At 43.1% G+C, this 20,660-nt stretch overlaps 1 protein-coding gene across 1 annotated transcript in view; it reads left to right on the forward strand.

Annotated features, from left to right (window-relative positions):
• The window catches only part of CFAP46 (cilia and flagella associated protein 46), a 253,776-nt gene that overhangs the window by 111,744 nt on the left and 121,372 nt on the right, over nucleotides 1-20,660 (forward strand). Inside the window, exons 25-32 of the mRNA XM_066601014.1 lie at nucleotides 534-621; nucleotides 5,054-5,204; nucleotides 7,659-7,842; nucleotides 10,394-10,547; nucleotides 10,627-10,898; nucleotides 14,097-14,213; nucleotides 17,867-18,028; nucleotides 18,236-18,384. Of these exons, the coding sequence (XP_066457111.1) occupies nucleotides 534-621; nucleotides 5,054-5,204; nucleotides 7,659-7,842; nucleotides 10,394-10,547; nucleotides 10,627-10,898; nucleotides 14,097-14,213; nucleotides 17,867-18,028; nucleotides 18,236-18,384 (1,277 nt within the window). The remainder of the gene's footprint in view (nucleotides 1-533; nucleotides 622-5,053; nucleotides 5,205-7,658; nucleotides 7,843-10,393; nucleotides 10,548-10,626; nucleotides 10,899-14,096; nucleotides 14,214-17,866; nucleotides 18,029-18,235; nucleotides 18,385-20,660) is intronic.

The following is a 20,660-nucleotide window of genomic DNA, read 5'->3' on the forward strand; positions in this document are numbered from 1 at the left end:
TGCGCTATCGCATCACAGAAGAGTCACACGATTTTGTCACCCATGTGAAAGCAGCCTAATAGGCTACATGTACAAGAGTCGTTCTTAGTGGACATCCCCTATTATTAATCCCCCCTCATAATGCAGAACGGTGTGAGTCATGTGGTCACCACCCCCGAGGATCTCCTCGGCTCTTCTCTAGCCCTTGCCTAGGAGTTTTACACACTGCTGCTTTCCGGATGGGTTCAATACCTTTTAGCAAGTGTCTGTATAGCAATAGTAATAAATGAAACTCCTCGGTTTATTGTCATTTTACAGAACATTGATATTCTTATGTGTCAATTAAATAATAAGATGCCTGGCATGAAATAAACAATAGAACAAACCTTGTGGGAGTCGCGCCTCATTCGCAGCTCACAGTCCTGTCATCGGTTTTGCATGTGATTAATGATGGTTCCGTTCTTGAATAAACTGAGATAAAAGATAATGAGCAGATTACCCCGCAGGTATGTCTAATAGGTTCAGCACATTAATAATACATCTTCCTTTGCTAGAGGTCAGAAAACGATACCATGTTATTTCACCTGTGGCCTTCCATGGATGATCAAAGCTGCACAGTTCATGACACAGAAAATCTCGGAGGTAAGCCATGAATTAGTAAAACGATTAAAAAAATAGAGAGATCTGTCAGACGTTGTAAAACGTGTCTTATGCTGAATTTTTATTTAACTCCCTCCGATGACTTCCTCCATACAATTTGTGCTCTTCTGGAACTTCTGTGTAATTACTGTATTACTGATCGCTACTGCTTTATACCAGTGTGGATCCTTGCTGTACCAGAACATTTTCCGCTAAAGTTGGGTTCACATCGCTTCTTTCTGTCTACTTGTTTTGTACCTGAGACCAACACAACTGATGACATTTTTGTACACCGGTCTGGCATTCATAGCACTAGTCTACATCATTTTTGCTGATGCCATGATAATATTTTATTTTTGTAGATTTCTATGTGCAGTTCTGACAGTAACATTTAACTGTCCCGATAGACCCCCCAGCAATAACATCTAATAGTGCCATGTAGGTGTCATGGCAGCCTGGGAACTTCTCAAGGTCCCCAGGGCTGCCATAACTGTTTGCCTGTTAAAGACTTCCCTGTGGCATGTCTTTAATAGGCAGGCTGTTAAAATATAATGCAATGCAATACCATAGTGTTGCATTATACTGTATAAGCGATCAGACTATCTCAAGTTCAAGTCTAATTTAAAAAATAAGTAAAATAAAGAAAATATATTTTTCTAATTGTTGTAAAAATATCAAAAGTTAAGCCCATCCCTAAGTCGTTGCATCCAAGAAATTAAGAAATAAAATATTTGAAAATTAGTATCACTGCATCTGTAAGGGTACTGTTTATTAAAATATTGCATTATTAATCCTACATATATAACTTCGTCAGAAGAAAAACTATATAGTGGCAGAACTGCACTTTTCCGATCACTTTGTCTCCAAGAAAAAAACTAATAAAAAGCTATCAAAAAGTCTTATGTTCTCCAAAATTGTACTATTACAAACTATAGGTTGCCCTGCAAAAAACGAGCCATCACACCCTATCAACAAAAAATGAAAAACCTATGGGGGTTAAATGATGGTGACAGAAGGAAATTCACGGTCCGATATCGCGCTCATCCATGTGAAATTAGCCTAAGGCCTTAGTCACACGGGCGTTTTTTCACGCGATTTGCGGATCGCATGACGGATGCGCATCCGCAAATCGCGTGACCAGTGCGCGCAAGTCGCCCGCAAATCGCCCGAAAATCTGCTCCTAGCCGCGTTTCATTAGAAACGGGCCGGAGCTGTCCAGCGCATTGCATTCAATGGAGACGGCAATAGAGCCGGCTCCATTTAAAGCAATGCGCTGCGGGCGAGCCCGGGATGAATTGTCGGGAAGGGCTTAAATATATAAGCCCTTCCCTGCAATTCATCCTAAAATGTGTAAAAATAAAAAATATATATATACTCACCTTCTCCCGGCAGCCGGAGCTCCGCGCGGCCGTCCTGCAGTGGGTGTGAAGGGGGTGTGAGTCAGACCTGCCCCCTGATTGGCTCAGCGCTGAGCCAATCAGAGGCATGTCTCACTCACACCCATTCATGAATTCATGAATGGATGTGAGTCAGACCTGCCCCTGATTGGCTCAGCGCTGAGAGGCAGCAGTCACTCACCCATTCATGAATTCATGAATGGGTGTGTGAGTGAAACCTGCCTCTGATTGGTCAGGGCTGTGACCAATCAGAGGCAGATCTTTCAGCAGGCGGGGATTTTAAAGCCCCGCCGGCTGAATAGTGCCGAGAAGCAGTTCAGGAGAACTGACAGCGGCCGCGGCTGGACTCCGGCTGCAGCGGAAAGGTGAGTATACAATTTTTTTTTTATTTTAACACATTTTAGGATGAATTGCAGAGAAGGGCTTATATATTTAAGCCCTTCCCGACAATTCACCCCGCGCACGCCGGCAGCCCATTGCTTTCAATGGAGCGGCTGTATTGCCGCTCCATTGAATTCAATGGGCAAACATCGTTCTTCTCTGTCACAGCTGTTACAGCTGTGGCAGAGAAGAATGATTTGTCTTCTATATGTTCTCAATGGGGTCAGCGCTGCTGCCGCCGGCCCCATTGAGCGCATATAGAGAAGAGAACAGGAATCGCAGATCGCAGATAGGTGCGATCTGCGATTTCTGTTCTATAATTTATCGGACGAGCGCATAAAAAGCGCTCATGTGTCCGATACCATTGCAAAGCAATGGTTTTATAAAGTCGCCGGACGCATGCGCAAATCGCGGCAAAAAACGCCCGTTTGACTAAGGCCTACGGGTGGCTTCAGACGAGCGTGTATTTTGTGCAAGCATACGCCCGCACAAACATGCGTCTGTTAGCCCAAATGCATTCCCTATGGTGTGTGCACATGTCCGTGCTTTATAGGTGTGTGCCTGCAAAGATAGGACATGCGTGCACCATAGGGAATGCACACATTGTTTTCAATGGAGCCGCGGCTGCTGAATGAATGATGGGCGAGAGCTGCCTGTGATCGGCTGAGCACCTCAGCCAATCATATTCAGCTATTTTAGCAGGCGAGGATTTTAAATCTTCGCCTGCTGATAAATCAGCACCACAGTGCAGGGGACAGCAGGACAAGACGGCTGTGCCCCGGCAGCTGAAGGGAGGTGAGTATCTATTTTTTTTTGTTTTTTAACCTACTTTTACTTAATTTTCAGGGAAGGGCTTATATTTAAAGCCTTTCCCTGAAATCAATTGCCGGCAGCAGAATCCTCTACCGCAGCTGACGTGTGACAGCTGCGGTAGAGAATTGAAGAATTCTTCTGCTGCATCTGACACAGATGTGGCAGATGTAGCAGCAGGGAATTCTTTTAACTAGCGGGGATGAAGGAAATATCTGCCGCACGTGGCAGATGTGTTCTTCATCCCCGTGGGGATCACAGCAGCGGCGGAGAGGTAAGTATATGTTTTTTTATACTAAAATCTTTCTTTTTCAGGGAAGGGCTTATATGTAAAGCCCTTCCCTGTAAAAGAATGCAGGGGTGCTGGCAGAGCATTGTTTTCAATGGAGCCGCCGGCAACAGCCCCGTCTCCATTGAAAACAATGCACGGACCTGCATTCACGCGTGTTTTTGCACGTACATGGGTCCGCACTTATGTACGCACAAAAACACGCTCGTGTGAAGCCACCCTAGGAAAAAACAACCTTTTCAGCCTTACACCCTATGTCCATCCAGTTTTGCCTATTTACCCCCCAGTGTTGATCCAGAGGAAGGCTAAAACTCTATTTGGTAGAAGCCTATTTTCCTCATTCTAGAGAAAAAATGTATTCCCGACTCCAAATCTAGCAATCAGAATAATTTGCATATCACCGACCCTTCTAAAGTAATTAGTGACTATATAGAAAAAAATCACAATCACATTCTGTTTTAGCTTTTTTACAAAATTGTACCTGGAGCTTTTTGATTTAGAGATCATTGCAGCTTCTTTGGGGCTCTTTACTTAGCTTCCCTAGAGTTCTGAACAGCAGATCTGCCTAGTTACCAAAACAGGAGATGTAGCGCCGCATAAGTTTGTAATTTCCATTCAGGTGTATGGTAATGGCAGCCATATTGACTGTCACCTGACACAATACGAAATTTTTGCATTGTGGTAATTTTTTTCATAAGGAAAGAATATTTTATGATTGCTCAATATGTATTTTTTAATTTTTAAATTATTATTACAAACTTTTGTATGGTCTGGATCTCTCCATTAGTTACTATGTCTGCATGCACATAAAACCTATCCTTAAAACACCTTCATAAAACTTGCCAGAACTGGAAAAGCTAAAAATTTGGCTTTAAACAGAAAATTATTAAAAAAAAGTAACAACCTATAAAACTGCAGGAATTACCCACCTTGAAATGCAAGTGCACCCCTACACCCTGCATATTTAATAAAAGCAGACAGCTTGCTTACTGCAGTTGTCTTGATCGGCTGATGATGTCTATGCCCACCTTCTTGTAACTGTGCTAAACAGAAATAATTTTTCTTTGAATGCATTAAAATACATTGGTGCCTAATCTCATATCACCTTGTTGTATCAACTTCACCTCGCCATATATCAGGATGCATTGCTTAGCTTTAAAACAAGACCACAATCAAAGTTCTATCTGCAATATAGCCTGAGTTATGGACGTTTGAAGCAAGGGCGTATCTCCTATATCCCTGACTGCTGAAGTTCCACTCTGCATGGATACAGGACATACATCTTTGGTAGGAAAAAGGTTAATTCTGAATTCTCTAATAGAGTAGATGGAAATGGGTTTTCTGAACTTGACAATCCCATTAAATATGTAATACACAGTACACGTATGATAGCGAAGCCAGAGCAAAGAGGTGTGGATGAAGAATGGCAATTTGACCATCAGTTAAAATGGCAAATGTTTCAGTAAAGCTTCTTACCTTCTTGTATTATACCCCCTTTACTCAGGCAGTCTTAGAAATTGTTATTGTGACTGGTAACATGGCTGTGCAATCATTGCAGGCACTTCCAGTGAATCCAATCAGGAGCTCAGCCTGAAAGCTGCCCTTTATGAGTTGCTATTCAACATTTATGCAGATAAGAATGACTGGCAGTCAGGCCTGAAAGTCCTGGATGAAGCTATCGGCATTCTGCCACGTACGAGACACCGACTGTAAGTGTAATTACCTTCCCTTTTATGACCTTAAAGGGACAGTAGCATCAAAAGTAAAATTGTATGCAAGATGTGAAAATAGTACGTGCATACAGAATTACTGAAAAACTCCAGACAGACATTAAAACGGAGTATAAATGATACATGAATATGGTATGAATTTTTCTTCACTGTACATTGTAGCGGGTTACTGTTACTTCTATTAAACAGTGCTCAGTATCATGTAAAAACATAAAAGGCATGCTCTCCCCTTCCGAACCCCCACCTCTCCCTTTCTGACAATGCCCAGTCCTCCGCGCTCCCAACTTCCTGCTTCAGAGAAGACATTTCAACACCGAGTCATGTGACTGATGCAGCCGATCACCAGCTCACTTCAGCTGATGATCAGCTGCAGTGATCACATGTCCATGTGTCGTGATATCGTTGCAGCATGAAGTAGAGAATAGCGTGTGGCCAGACACCATTGGATTGCAAAAAACACAGACCGTAAACAATAGTAAACATTTTTAACTAGTAGAGAGCCCCTCCAGGGCGGCAGCTGCAATCTGTAAGTATTAATATCCACGCTCAGGAAAGTTATTTAGTGACATTAGATGGAATAGTTATAATGCAAAGGTGTCAGCTATTTCCAATACAGGAAATACCCAGGACAAACCAGCGTGGAGGTCCATTTGTTGTCTAATTCTCTCTGCTTGCGAAGGTACCCTTTAAAATCCTGAAAATTGCACCCCTGGAACTGGACAAAAGCCTATCTTGGCCATTAATAATTATCGTTCAAGTCTGATTGAGAGAAAAGTTCAGGGTCATTGGTACCTGGATCATAGCTGTCATCATTATCGCTGCTACTATGTGACATTTGGTCTAAATCGTCTAAAATATTGTCCAGGGTATCCGGAGGTGAAGAAATAGGCAAGTCAGGTCCATGAGGAACAGGGCGAATAGCTGAACGTATGTTGGTTGGGTATGAAATGTCCTTCCTGTTTTTTAAATTGAAACCTTGCACTGAACAAGAACAAAAATAACCGTCATCACTGTGATTTTTAGGCTCTCTCCAAACCATGGGTACTCCAAAACGAAATGATTTCTTCTTACCTTGAAACCATTGTCTCAGTTCTTCAACACACACAGAACACACTATATGGGGAGCCCAAGATTTATCTTGGTCCCCTAATTTCATACCAAAGTATGCAAAATACACCTTCTGAACAAAATTAGAAATGTTCCTTTGTTGCTTCTTGACGGTATAAGACCCACAAATATAACAGAAACAGTTAGGAGAGTTGACACATCTTCTAGTAGCCATTTCTTCTAAATACCGTATCACAAAACTGTTTGATGCGTACACCACAGTGGCTGGCTCCACACTAAGTCACTGACTGCAGTCAAGGTCACGCCTAGCAGACAGTTTAGATCCGTTGTCGTACGCGTACCGAACCTAAAAAACCCTGAAAATAAGAACATTTCAGGTGAAATTTGTGACTTATCTAGGGGTGATGGAATTTTTTCACTACCGTATATACCGGCGTATAAGACGACTTTTGAACCCCGAAAAATCTGCTCTGAAGTTGGGGGTCGTCTTATACGCCGGTAATACAAAAAAAAAAGTGTCATAAGAAAAAAAAAATCAGTACTCACCTCCCCCGGCGGTCTGTCGCGCTCCAGCAGGCTATCGCTCCCATCTGGTCCCGGCAGAACATTGCTTTCTGAATGCGGGGCTTGATGATGTCAATGATGTCATTGAATGGCTGTAACTGGCTGACGGCGTGTGTATTAGCTTTCTGGAGGCGGGGACTTCAAGCCCCGCATTCAGAAAGCAATGTTCAGCCGGGACCAGATGGGAGCGATAGCCTGCCGGAGCGCGACAGACCGCCGGGGGAGGTGAGTACTGATTTTTTTTTTCTCCACTGTAATACCGGCGTATAAGGTGAAAGTTGGGGGGTCGTCTTATACGCCCCGTCGCCTTATACGCCGGTATATACGGTATTTTTACTGTAATCAGCACAAAAAATACTGTTAAACCCACTAATTAAATATGCTGCAATTTTTTCATCGCAGACCTGTGTAATTGGTAGGTGTTAGCTTCTGTAGAGTTCATCCATTTCTAGCATTTTGTGCAGGAAAAATACTATAATCTACCACTTCATCGTTTCCAACATAAAATGCCAGAAATTACTGAAACCTGTCAAACTATAGAGCTTTTTGGTCTCTGTTTCAGTGAGTTTTCATTAATTGCCAATATAGGTTCCATCCAGGTGATGCCCAGGAGGATTGTTTAGGGGATTTTAAATGGAAACCTGGATGAGACCCCTGGTCAGAGTCAATAACTGGGTCTGATAGGCTCTTACTTGTAGTATGTGTTCGCTAGAATCCTTTGGGCCAGTAATGTTAATGCCTCCTTACTGTCTTCTCAGCATTGTATTTGTTTGCTTTATCTAATCCGTGTTTTATTTGCAGCATCCTTTTCAAACATCGCGTTCTGGTGAAGGCTCGTTTAGGTCAAAACTTCTTTATGGACATTCAGAAGTTCAAGGATGAAAGTGAAGACTATGTTTCATACATTTGGCATCATGTGGCTCTCTCCTGCAAGAACACACGCGATCAATTGGCCTGTTATATGAATGCAATTGATACCTTGCAGGTCTGTATGCCGAGCAATCGAATTGTACATGTCTTATTTGACATTTTAACATATTACTATTTAACATATTACTAATATTACTAGATTTTTTTTCCTTTACATTTGTATATTTGCTCATCATGTAACAAATTCTCCACCACAATGTATTGTTTTGCGATTGTCTAGATGAATGGGAAGGTATTGTTTAAGCCCCCATATCTGCCCTTCAGATAAGTGGCAATTTTGCCTATAAAAAGGCATTATCTGGATAGGCCATTAATTGTCGGGGGGCCAACGCTCGGGTTTCCTGCTGATCAGTTGATTGAAGAGGCTATGATGCTTGGGTGAGGCCGCAGCCTCTTCCCAGAACTGTAATGTCACGTTCATCGGTCAGGTGGCATGAGAGCAGCTCAGTCCCATTGGAATGATTGGGATTGAACTGATATAGGAGGCACAGCAGCTATACAATGCACGGCTCTGCCCAGTATGAACTGAAGTGGCCGAGCCGCTGTTACTTCAATCAGCTGATGACACGGTACAGGGATTATATAACCACTGTGATGTTGCAGTACAAGGATAATAGTTACAGTACAGGGATAATAAACAATGATGTCACAGTATAGGACTTATGCACACAGTGATGTCACAGTACATGGATAATAAACAATGATGTTAGGGATAATATGTAATGATGTCATAGTGCAGTGATAATATGCAATTATGTCATAGTACAGGGATAATAAACAAAGTGATGTCATAGTGCAGGGTTAATAAACACAATGATGTCACAGTATAGAGATAATAAATACAATGATACAACTGTACAGAGATAATAAACACAGACAAGGGTAAAGGCCCATTTACACGCAATGATTATCGCTCAAAATTTGCTCAAAAGCCATTGTTTGAGCGATTAATCGCTGTGTGTCAATGCTCCCATCGTTCACTCTACGGCTAAACTATGATTTTTAGGTGAGCATAAAATCCATTGTTCAGCTAGAGAGAAGATAATGCAGACCGCATGCCGTGTTTGCTGTGCATTGTTCTGTATATTCCATAGGAGTGCTGATTACATTGTATTCAGCTTGCAGCCCATAACAGAACAAATGAGGTGAATGCAGAGAACGGAACACCTGCTGTTCTTTGCATACAGCTCCCAGAGGCTCATTTACATGCAAATGAAGGTGATAAGCTGTAATGGACATTCGTGGGCATTAGCGGTTTATGCCAACAATCGCTCAAAACCTATTTTTTCAAAAGATTATCTTTGCGTGTAAATGAGCCTTAATTGTCATAATTATGTCACAATACAGATGTAATTAACATGAATGAATAGCTAAGCACTAGCTGTAATTGGCTGAGCGCTCAGCCAATCAGCACAGCCCTTTCAGGAGGCAGGGATTTTTAAATCCCCGCCTGCTGAAAATGCTGGACAGCAGTGCAAAGGAGCCAGCCGGAGGACGCGTCTGAGCGACGGAGAGGTGAGTAAATTTTTTTTTCTTTTTTTACCAGTTAATGATCATTTTCAGGGAAGGGCTTATATTTCAAGCCCTTCCCCGAAAATCATACTGCAGTGTTTGCCACAAACCACTGTTTTCAATGGGACTGTCAGCAGCGCTGATCCCATTGAAAGAAATGGGATAGCATGCTGCACTACTGCCACAGCTGTCACAGCTGTGGCAGAGAATTCCTTCATCCCCGCGATCCCTGTGGGGATGAAGAAAACCCCTGCCACAGATGTCACAGCTGTGGCAGAAGTCCGTGGTATTCTCCCTATCTTTTCAATGGGGCTAGCGCTGCTGCCGCTGGCCCCATTGAAAACACTGGCGATATCCCGGTGTCCTCTCAGCATTTTTCTCGCGTTACAAGACGAGTGTTGTCACTTGTGTCGCAGCGCAAGAGAGAATAAAACGCCAGTGGGTGTCAGCCCTAAGTAACACCAGCATAGAGGACATTACAAAGCAGTACTGAGCAGTGTAGATATAATTCCAGTAGCTTTTTGGACAGTAAACATTCACTATTGGCTACAACAGCACATCTGTATGAATCTACCCCTGTCTTCATAGGGCAGTATGAGGCAATATCTACCACCACTTCCTGTTATCTGTCTTATCACTGTTACTAGAGATGAACTTCACTTGACAGGGGATAACATAGTAGAAGGAAGGGAGGCTTCTAGTGGCCAGCACTTTAGAATAATTTTTTAGCAGAGAAATGCCATTTTAGATAAATACAATAGAGTAATTTGCCAATTGTCAGACTGGTTAGCACATAAATACAAGTTCTCTCAAAGTGTGGTGACGATTCAATTATACGAGTACTACTGCCTAAGGCCTGGGCACGACAAGGTTGCACATCATGATTACCATTCCGTACGGTCACAATAGATGGCAGTGCTACACTGTATCATGTGTTATGTTTGCTAATGCTGTATTAACCTATGGGATGCATGAGATCGCTCATGTACTTGATGGTTCGTGAACCTGCAGTTTAACTGCCTCAAAAACCTCATCGGACTATAGGTCTTATAAATGAAATACATTAAAGTATGTCTTTTGCGTTTCCTTTAAAGAAACCAGAAAATGATTGGCAGAAGGTGGAGTACTTACTGGAGTTGTCCGAGTGGTTGTACTGCAGGCAGTTTCCTGTAAGCACGGCTGCTGACCTGCTGGACTGGGCAGTCGATATATTACTCCATATGAAGTTCCTAAGTCATTCTGAAGACGGTGAGTGTCTCGAGTCCCGCGCCTTCCAAGTCGTGTCACATTATGTCAACTCTTCTTATCACTCTGTATTCTTAAACAGGGAAGAGCCAAAAAGTTAAACCAAAAACTAAAAAGAAATCTTCCCCGAATAAAGATGCCATACAAGATGAAGATCTACATGTAGTCAGCGGCAGCAAGCCAGTGAGCGGGGAGAATATAGCAAGCGCTTGCAGCTCATTGGAAGACTTGAGGAATGTGAGACAGCTGGAGGCCTTGGCTCGTGCGTTCATGTTAATGGCCATGATCAGTGGTCGTGGTTCACGAGAGCAGCACTCTTTGATGGCGTATACATGTGTCATGCGTATCTGGCAGGTATGGTTATACTCTGGATCAAGAGTGATCAACCTTTTCTGGTCCAGGGGCCACATTTTTAGATTGAACCAATACCAGGGACCACAATAAAACTAAGTGTTGTTACCATTTTAGACATTTATGGCATATTGAAAGTTTATGCTATAAATGTCTGATGGGTGCTGCTTGTACTTCAAAGACTCTCTGCTATAGGGAGAACTTGGGTGCCCTTCTTCCCTGTTTGTACTCAGAAAGAGACATCGCAAGCGTCTCACTCCATCATGTGAGTTGCTGGAACAACTAAGTAAATGAAGATGACAATGAAGATAGGCACACCCATACATGGTCAAGAGACCCCCATTCTACTGATATACACTGACATGCCAAAAGTCATGGGATAGCAGTATGTAAATTGATTATGAAGTAGCGTTATTTCAGGTGATGACTTGGGAACGCCCACACCTGTATAAGTTGTGAGGCTTTACCTTGTGAGTGAGGTTGAACACTGACCAGTGTGCTCATGGCAATGCAACATTGGAGTTTGACCGCGGTATGACAGTAGGTGCAAGATGGACGGGACATTCCATTTCTAAAGTCGCATAGACATTTAACACTTCTTAACCCACAGGGTCATGTGTGTACTGGGAAAACATTGTCGAAGGTGTTGCCAACGTCAGTGGCCAAGAACTGGCGCTTTATGATTATATCCAGTGGTGTCTGGTTAAAATTGTACATTTAAAGAGACAAATGACTCTGGCAGAAATCACATCCATATGCAGGGCAGGAATCCGCACACACTCTTCTGTCGGGTCAGTATAGCATTCATTAGCTTCCATGGGATATGGGGGCAGAAGACCCACCAGAGTGCCTCTGTTAGTACCACAATTCCAGACATAGTTCTTCACCAGGGCTCGTGAGGTTGCAACCTGGACCCTAGAGGACTAGCAACATGTGCCGTGGCCCGATGAGTCTTGGTACCAATTGTTAAGGGCTTGTGCAATGGTAGGATTTGTGGGTGGCACAGACCCCATGAAGCTATGAACCCCAGTAGTCAACAAGGCACTGTGCAGGCTGCTGGTGGTTCCATACTGATGCGGGGTGTGTTCTCATGACATGTATTGTGACCACTGGTCTGTCTAAATTCATCATTGATGGGTGCCCACTATATTTCACTGCTTGGCGACTATTTGCAGTCCTTCATGTACCCCCACAATGATGGAATATTCCAGCCTGATAATGGCTGACATTGCCATTGGACCCAAGTTGTCCAGAAGTGGTTGGAAAAGCTTTGTAGAGAGCTCCTGTGAATGGTGCAGCTTGCACATTTGCCTGACATGAGCCCAATTGAGCATTTATGGGATGTGGTGTACCACTCCGCCACATCCAATGCTGTACTTCAGAAGGCTAAAGGAAGTCCTACATGATATTCGTTCCTGCCCCATGACTTCTATCATGTCAGTTTATGGGGGTCTCTGAGATGGCCATGCAGTGTACCATTAAACCATTCAAAAAAATGTGCCACTCTTCTACCCTCTGACATTGAACATAGATTTGAGCAGCCACCAGACACAGGCAAGCATGTCTGTGACTAGATAATAATAATCTTTATTTTTATAGCGCCAACTTATTCCGCAGACTAGATGGTTGGAGGCTGCGCAGAATGGCATTGGGAGTCACATGAGGCCTCTAGGCAGCAGGTTGTGCATCTGTGCTGTATATAGATCTTCTTTTGTATATCCACCACAAGGAACATCATGAAAATGCAGGCACTATTTATAAATGTACTAAAGCACTCACAAGATAAATTAGATCATTAATGGTTCCTGGGTCTTCAGCAGTATATTTTTAACATTGTAGCCTCAGGAGTCCTATGTTCCTCCCTAAGGGTTCCTGTTCAAGACTTTTGGTCATATGTAAACAATATAGACATAACTAAATATGGTCCTCCTGATATCATGCCCATGTAGTCGCATTCAAGTAGGAAAATAGGATAGCCCCCCCTAGTGGTAGGTTAGATGAGAGTCTTAGTAATATAATGGCTCCATGGACAGGGTCAGTCTTCTGTGTGCAGGAATGAAAGGTGCAGCCAGCCCATAAAACATGTCACTGTGATAGTGAGCATATAGAAATTGGGAATGCAATCGCAAAGAAACACTGGGAGAATGGCGTGACCTTTTAAGACAAAAGAAGCTTGAAGTCAGAGACATTATTAAACTTGACTTTTCTTTTTATTGATAGAAACAGCACAAAGACGCGAGCTAGCAAACCTCTTCATTAGTCTTGCTGGCAGTGCATGTCCAGTCGCAGGCATCGGGAACATGCACCAGCTGTAGGGAAAACAAGTTTTGCCAAATAGTGATGACGAACAATTCTAGTTTCTAGTAATCAAATAAAATAAAATAAATCTTGTTATTTGTATAGCGCCAACTTATTCTGCAGCGCTTTCAAGTAATTTATTTATTACCCCCACCAAGCTGGGTACTCATTTTTCCGACCTTGAATGGAAGGCTGAGTCGACCTTGAGCCGGCTATCTGAATCATGTGGGGATTGAACTTGCAACCCTCAGGTCGTGAGCAAGAGCTTAGGACTGCATTTCTGCTGCCTCAACACTCTGCGCCATACGGAGCTCTATTAAATCATCTAATCGCCTCCTTGTGCCATTGTGATATCTAAATGCACTGTTCATGCACTATTCGTTCTAGCAAGCTAGAAATCACCCATGACTCTTATCAGCACTGCACACTGATTTTCTCAGCGGGCAGTGCTGATAGCATTCTTTCAGCTGGTATCCTGCTGGGACTTCTCAGCAGGATACCAGCTGAAAGCTCTGAGAACAAAGCACCTGTTTGCATATACAAAACAGCTGCTGTTCTGGGAGTCATCAGAGTTGTCCTGCTCCACCTGCATTTAACTCTTTAAGTAGCTAATTAGCTACTTAAGAGTTATGCAAAGATGATGGCTCACAACTGTCACTCAAACTGTCGTTTGAGCTATTTTTGAGCTATCATCTTTTAGTGTAAATGGGCCTTTACGTAATCCATTCCTTTCTATCATGAAGGTGGATGGCACCCATGTGGGATGGGAAGAGGCATAAGGGTCTTGATTGTTTTCAGTCATATTTGAATGACAGTTTCCGTACAAATATGCAGAGATATCAATAATGCAGTCTGCCCTTATTCATTATTTGTATGAAGATCTGACTTGTCTTTTTACAATAGGCGGCATTGCCTGCAGCAGGAAACTTTATTAAATCATTGCAAAAAAACCCTGCGCCTGTTCAAAATCCACTATCTGCATCAAGTCGGAAGGAAAAAGGGAAGAAGAAAGAGAATGAGGTAAATGATCTCAGACGTGGGCCTATAACACATCATGTTTATCTACTGACCACCAACAGTAAAAATATCACCCTGTTAACACTTTGGGAACTCCGTAGACCTGTGTGCATGGGGATTTATCATCATATGGTAGGAAGAAAACCAAACCAGGCCATAAAAGAAATCTGTCCTCTCTAATGCGCCCCATAAACTGAAGTAATGGGTGATATTGTGCCGAGCACGGTAATGCCTCTCTTATACTTATCTTCATCAGCGTTCCCTCGCTTTCCGCCTGCAAAGCTGCTTTATCGTGCATGTTGCTGTCAACTTAGGCGCACATCCATAATGAGAGTACCACAGTCTGTCTCACGAAGACAACGCATCCGATAGTTCCTGCCTTGATTGTATCACTCCACCGTTTGTGGCTGGGCATTGGCCAATCAGGTGACCGTCTCTGTGGACTGGAGGAGAGGTGAGGAGAGGGCAGGTGGCCAATCTCTAATTACAACAGTGGACTCAGTGCCGATACCTAGCGGATGCATTCTCTTCGTGAGACAGACTATATGTTCATGCAATACATTAGCATTTATTTATCTGTTATTATCAAATCTGGCTTTGTTTTTTTTTTTCAAAACCTAAAAACGGATATCTATCTGATGCAGACTGAAGAAAACGGATCCATAAAAAATGGATAGTTAATTTGATCAGTTAGACACTAGAGATGAGCGAGCACGCTCGTTTAAGGCTGATGCTTGTTCGAGCATCGGTCTTGTCAAGTAACTGATTACTCAACCGAGCACCATGCGGGGGGGGGGAGAGGGGGGGTAGATCTCTTTCACTCCCCCGCCGCCCCCCCACATGGTGCTCGGTCCAGTAATCAGTTACTCGACAAGACCGATGCTCGATCAAGCATCAGCCTTAAACAAGCATGCTCGCTCATCTCTATTAGACACCCATTATAATCAGTTTTTAACATCCATTTTTTTGCTTGTTGGAAATGTAGCTCCAGTTTACGGCTGCGCATGTGCAGCTATATTACATGGATCCATTAAACAGAATAGATCCGAAGGGAAACAAAATTATTAACGTTTGTGTCCATCCCCCATAGAGTGTAATGTTAAGAAAAAATTTTAGAAAGGTCCATTATGTCCAGTTTCTGTTTTTTGAACAGAAGAAAAGGCCTGCAGGTCAGATTTTTTTTAATCAAAAAAACGGGAAGCAGACAGAATGGAAGCGAGCTGAAACAATATAAACCCATTGAAATCAATGGGGATATTACTGGAGAAATTTTTTTTCTGAATTTAGAACAGAGAAATGGTAACAAAACAAACCCAGCCTAAGTAGTCCACAGGATGCATGGAGTGGCAACTTTGTTGACTGACAGGGAGGGAATGGTGAGGAAGGTGCGGTAAGTATAAAAAAAAGACATCACCAAGTCCAGCCCTGCATCTCGTAGGAGAGGACGAATTTCATTTAAGACCCCAAACCAGACCCCTAAACTCTTTCAGACTCCAGAACAACTTTTAATACTAATCAGAATACAGACTAGATCCTTAAAATTAATTCAGACCCCAAAGCCAGACAACAAAAAGAAAAGCATATACATACAACCCCCAGGTCCTCCGCACTTCCTGAAGTGTTGAACAAAGGCCCTAGCTGTGTTGGCTAGGTAAGGTTGTCATTGACTCAGTCAAACTACTAACGACCATTTGTCAGTGAGTATGTATGTTAGTGCTTCTCATGCTCCGCCCCTGGTGACCTCATCGAAGGTCCTACAACATATATAAAACACAGAGCCGGACCAACAGTAGAACAACAAAGTTAGGGCTCTTGAAACGGGGAGGACAAGCATAACAAAATGAGAATTCAATTAAGCCGTTATCTCAGGCACAACTCAACGGTCCTGACAGAAGACACTGACCTACCGCCACCACAGAGATCCCGTGAGCTGAAGGACCTGCGGTGATGTCACTGCTGTGGAAGGAGCGAAGCTTGTTTGAATCAAGATGGATGTAGTAGAGCTGTGTTTGTGATGTGTGGGGATCATGATGGATGTACCATTGCTGTGTGTGTGATGTGTGGGAATCAAGATGGATGTAGTAGAGCTGTGTGTGTAATGTGCTGTGTGTGTAATGTGTGGAGGTCAGGATGCATGTAGGAGAGCTGTGTGTATGATGTGCGGGGATCATAATGAATGTACCATGTAGCACAGCTGTGTGGCACATTGCACCACCAGAAACACTGGTACTATATTTTCCTAATAATTACTAGTCTTTAGTAGGTACAGAAGAAAGACGCAGGATCTTGCTTTGGGGGGTGAATGAAGTAGATAAAGGCCTCAGCTGGTGGGCACAGGGTCTCTCTTTGATACTTACAGGAAGAGCACGCGTGATGCGTCATTGGTGAGTCTACAAGATAGACGGAGGTTCTGATTGGTGCCTGCACGCTCTGACTTCAATAGATACAGAAGGATCTGGTCTTTGTGTCCTGTGGCTGAATCTGTTTAAGTGGCTGCAGAATAAATACAGGGGCTCTAACTAGTGGAGCAGATCTAAACTGATAGGTAGGACATAGGATCTAGCTTTGGTGGATGAAGGTGAAGGCGCTTATCTTGGTAGTTTCATGAGTAGGATATGGGATCCTGTTGTAGTTCGGGTAGGTAGCGATATTGCAAGCAAACTACATTATATTGTCTGTGATTTGTATATGGCAATATATCATCTTATATTATTGTAAAGTATTATAATTGTATTATATATTATACTACAGCTGATATAAAAAGTCTACACATCCTGTTAAATGCCATGTATTTGTCATGTTAAAAATCCCCACATAGATGAATCATTTCAGATTTATTCCCACCTTCCATGTGACCCGTTATCTGTACAATGCCACTGAAAAATAAATCTTTAGGGGTGGAAAAAATAACAAAACTAAAACAATGTGGTTGCATAAGTGTGAGCACCCTCGTATATTTGGGGATGTGGTTTTGTTCAGAATTAGCCAATCACATGTAAACTCATGTTAAATAGTAGTCAGCACCCCGCTGCCATTATATAGAGGGATGCTGATTGAGCCCTTTTAAAGTTCAGCTCTACTAGGAGGATTTTCCTGACATTTTCTTAGTTGGTCCATAAAGAGCTTACGACTAGAGATGATCGAGCATGCTCGGATAAAGCAGTTACTCGAGTGAGCATCACTCTTCTCGAGTAACTGCTTAATTGTCCGAGAAGGCTCGGGGGAGCGGTGGGGGGTAGAGAGAGATATCTCACTCACCCCCCTCTTCCCCCGCTAACTCCCACCACCCCCCGCTCACCCCCCCCCCCCCCCCCGAGCCTGCTCGGACCAGTAAGCTACTTACATTTCTACTTACAACACATCAAAGGGATCCGCTTGTTGGAAGGTATCACTTAGGAGAGGGGGACAAAACATTTCCAAGGCATTACATATGCCATGGAACGCAGTGAAGACCGTCAGCAATAAGTGGATTAAATTTAGCCTAACAGTGACATTATTAGGAGCTTGACGTCCCTCAAAAATTGATGAAAACACCAGAAGAAAAGAGGCCTACAGCAACATGACAAAAACATGGCAATTTAATAGGGTTATGTAGACTTTTTCTGTCCACTGTGTTTTGTGAGTTCAGCTCTTTATTATTTTTTATTTTTATACAGCCTGTTGTAATCAAGGAAAAACCCAAGAAAAAAGCCCCTATAGACACCCTACCTTCTACTGCCGAGGACTGGGCTGGCTTTGACTGTCCGGATGAAATCAGAGATGTATTTAGACAAGATACATCTTGCCAAGTCATAAACAGGAGTACTATAGTAAAACCAGTAAGTAAGGCTTTTTTGACTAGTATCCAAGAACTACAGGCAGTAACGTGTACAGGAAGTAGTCATTTTATTTGTATAGGTCATCTTGGTGGGACATTGTTTGGATTAGGGCTTTGGAATCTTTGCTCTCCTGGTTGCACAGTATTTCTATGCCTTTATTCAGTAAGATCTGATGATAGGATGTTTGTTTTGTGTCTTATTTAACAGACATACAGTCTCTACTATTTGGATCTGCTCGTAGAGGAGCTGCATAGCATCTCCTTCCCGCACCTGAGTCTCCCTGTTCTCCATCTTGCAGAAGTGATTGCACATAACGTTGTGCAAAGTAAAAGCCTCTCAGATCTCTATCACCTAAGGTTAGTTACAGACCATTTGTGTTTTGGTGCAGGGAATTGCAGCCAACTCCAGTTCACTTGAATGCAGCTGTGTTGGGGTTTCCTACACAGCTGGTTGGTGCTTGACAAATGCACAAGCAGATTTTTTGACATTTTTTTAATAAATGCATGAACCCTTCCTGTCAGATATTCAGAGCATGTCAGTACTTCCATCCAATTTGTGGCAACTACAAAGCTGTCCTGTCGACATGGGCCAATATTTTTGCAGAATGATTTTGACAGCTAGTAGAATCTACACCACTAGGAGTTGTTTCGGTTCTGAAGGCCAGACTAGGTTCAACGCTCCGCTAGATGGAGGTCTTTAATAAGATGACCATTCAGTGTAATATACCTGGCAAAAGTTTTAGAACACCTCAATTTTTCCAGCTTTTATTGATATTTACGTAGTTTAATGTCTCAAATGTACTTTGAAATGAAAGCATAGAACAAATAAACAAGTTAGGATGAATAAAAATTATGGATTACCTTTGTTTTACCAAATTAAATCTACTGTATATTCCGGCGTATAAGACGACCTTTTAACCCCGAAAAATCTGCTCTGCAGTCGGGGGTCGTCTTATACGGCAGGTATACAGTTGTCCTAAAAAAAAACAGTACTCACCTCCCATAGCATTCTGCGGCACTGCTGCAGGCTTTCGCTCCTTCCTCCTTGCCGACAGAGCATTGCTTTCCGGATGCGGGGCTTGAAATCCCCGCCTTCAGAAAGCTAATGCTGTGATTGGCTAACTCGGGCAGCATCAGCTTATCACAGACATTTAATGATGTCATTAAATGGCTGTGATTGGCCTGAATTAGCCAATCACAGCCATTCAATGATGTCACTGAATGGCTGTGATTGGCTAAGGCAGCGCCAGCTTTCATTGGCTGACGCTGCCTGAGTTAGCCAATCACAGCATTAGCTTTCCAGAGTCGGTGATTTCAAGCCCCGCATCCAGAAAGCAATGCTCTGTCGGCAACGAGGAGGGAGCGACAGCCTGCAGCAGCGCCGCAGAACACCGCGGGAGGTGAGTACTGTTTTTTTTTTTCTACACCGTATTCCCGCCGTATAAGGCAACAGTGGGGGGTTGTCTCATACGCCCAGTCGCCTTATACCCCGGAATATACGGTAGATTTTTGACTCTTTAAAGTAGCCCCCTCTAGCTGATATACCAGCTTTATACAATAAAGGCATTCTTTCTACAACTGCAATCAGTTATTGTTCAGAATTTACTTCTCATCATTGTTGCAGTCGTTCTCACAAATGTGCTGCACTTGCAGGTTACTTTGTTTTCACCTTTCTGTACAGTTCATCCCATATAAGCTCATTGGGGTTTAGGTCTGGAGACTGTGCAGGCCATTCCATTCTTTGAAACCTACCAGCTGTTTCTTGTCTTTTTAAGTAGTTCTGACAGAACGTAGAAGTATGTTTTGCATCATTGTCTTGCAGTAAAATGAACCCCAGACCAACTAGGTGTACACCAGAGGATATTGCATGGTGTATCAAAATGCTGTGATAGCACTTTTTGTCCAATGTGCCAGTCACCCTGTACAAGTTACCAACACTGGATCCTACGAAAGAGCCCTAGACCATCATGCTTCCTCCTCCATGTTTGACAGTTGGTATTACACTAGGGAACCATGCTTTCACCTACTTGATGGCATTTAAAAATCTTGCATGATATACCAAAGATGTCAAAATTTGATACATCAGTCCATAAGACCTTCTTCCACTCTTCAGTAGTCTACTAGAGGTGCTGCTTGGACTAGACAAGTCTTTTTTTATTAGCAATGGCTTTCTTACTGATACTCTACCTGTCAAACCTGCAGATAGAAGGCTTCTCTTTACAGTTGGAATGGAAACATGTTTATTTTTTCCTGCATTAAGCTATGCTTAAAATTTTTGTGCTGTGAGGCAATCGCACAAACTCTTGACTCTTAAAAACTTTTCTTCTGATCTTGTAGCGGCCTTTGGTCTGCCAGACGTTTTCCTGTAAGATTTTCCTCCAGTTTCAGGGTGGATTCAGACGAACGTATATCGGCTCGGTTTTCACGCCGAGCCGATATACGGTGTCCTCATCTGCAGGGGGGGAGGATGGAAGAGCCAGGAGCAGGAACTGAGCTCCCGTCCCCTCTCTGCCTCCTCTCCACCCCCTCTCCGCCCCTCTGCACTATTTGCAATGAAAGGAGGCGGGACGGGGGCTGGGCTAAGTTCTGGGCAAATAGTGCAGAGGGGCGGAGAGGAGGTAGAGAGGGGACGG

Source organism: Eleutherodactylus coqui, chromosome 4 (genome assembly GCF_035609145.1).
Source record: "Eleutherodactylus coqui strain aEleCoq1 chromosome 4, aEleCoq1.hap1, whole genome shotgun sequence".
Lineage (NCBI taxonomy): Eukaryota > Metazoa > Chordata > Amphibia > Anura > Eleutherodactylidae > Eleutherodactylus > Eleutherodactylus coqui.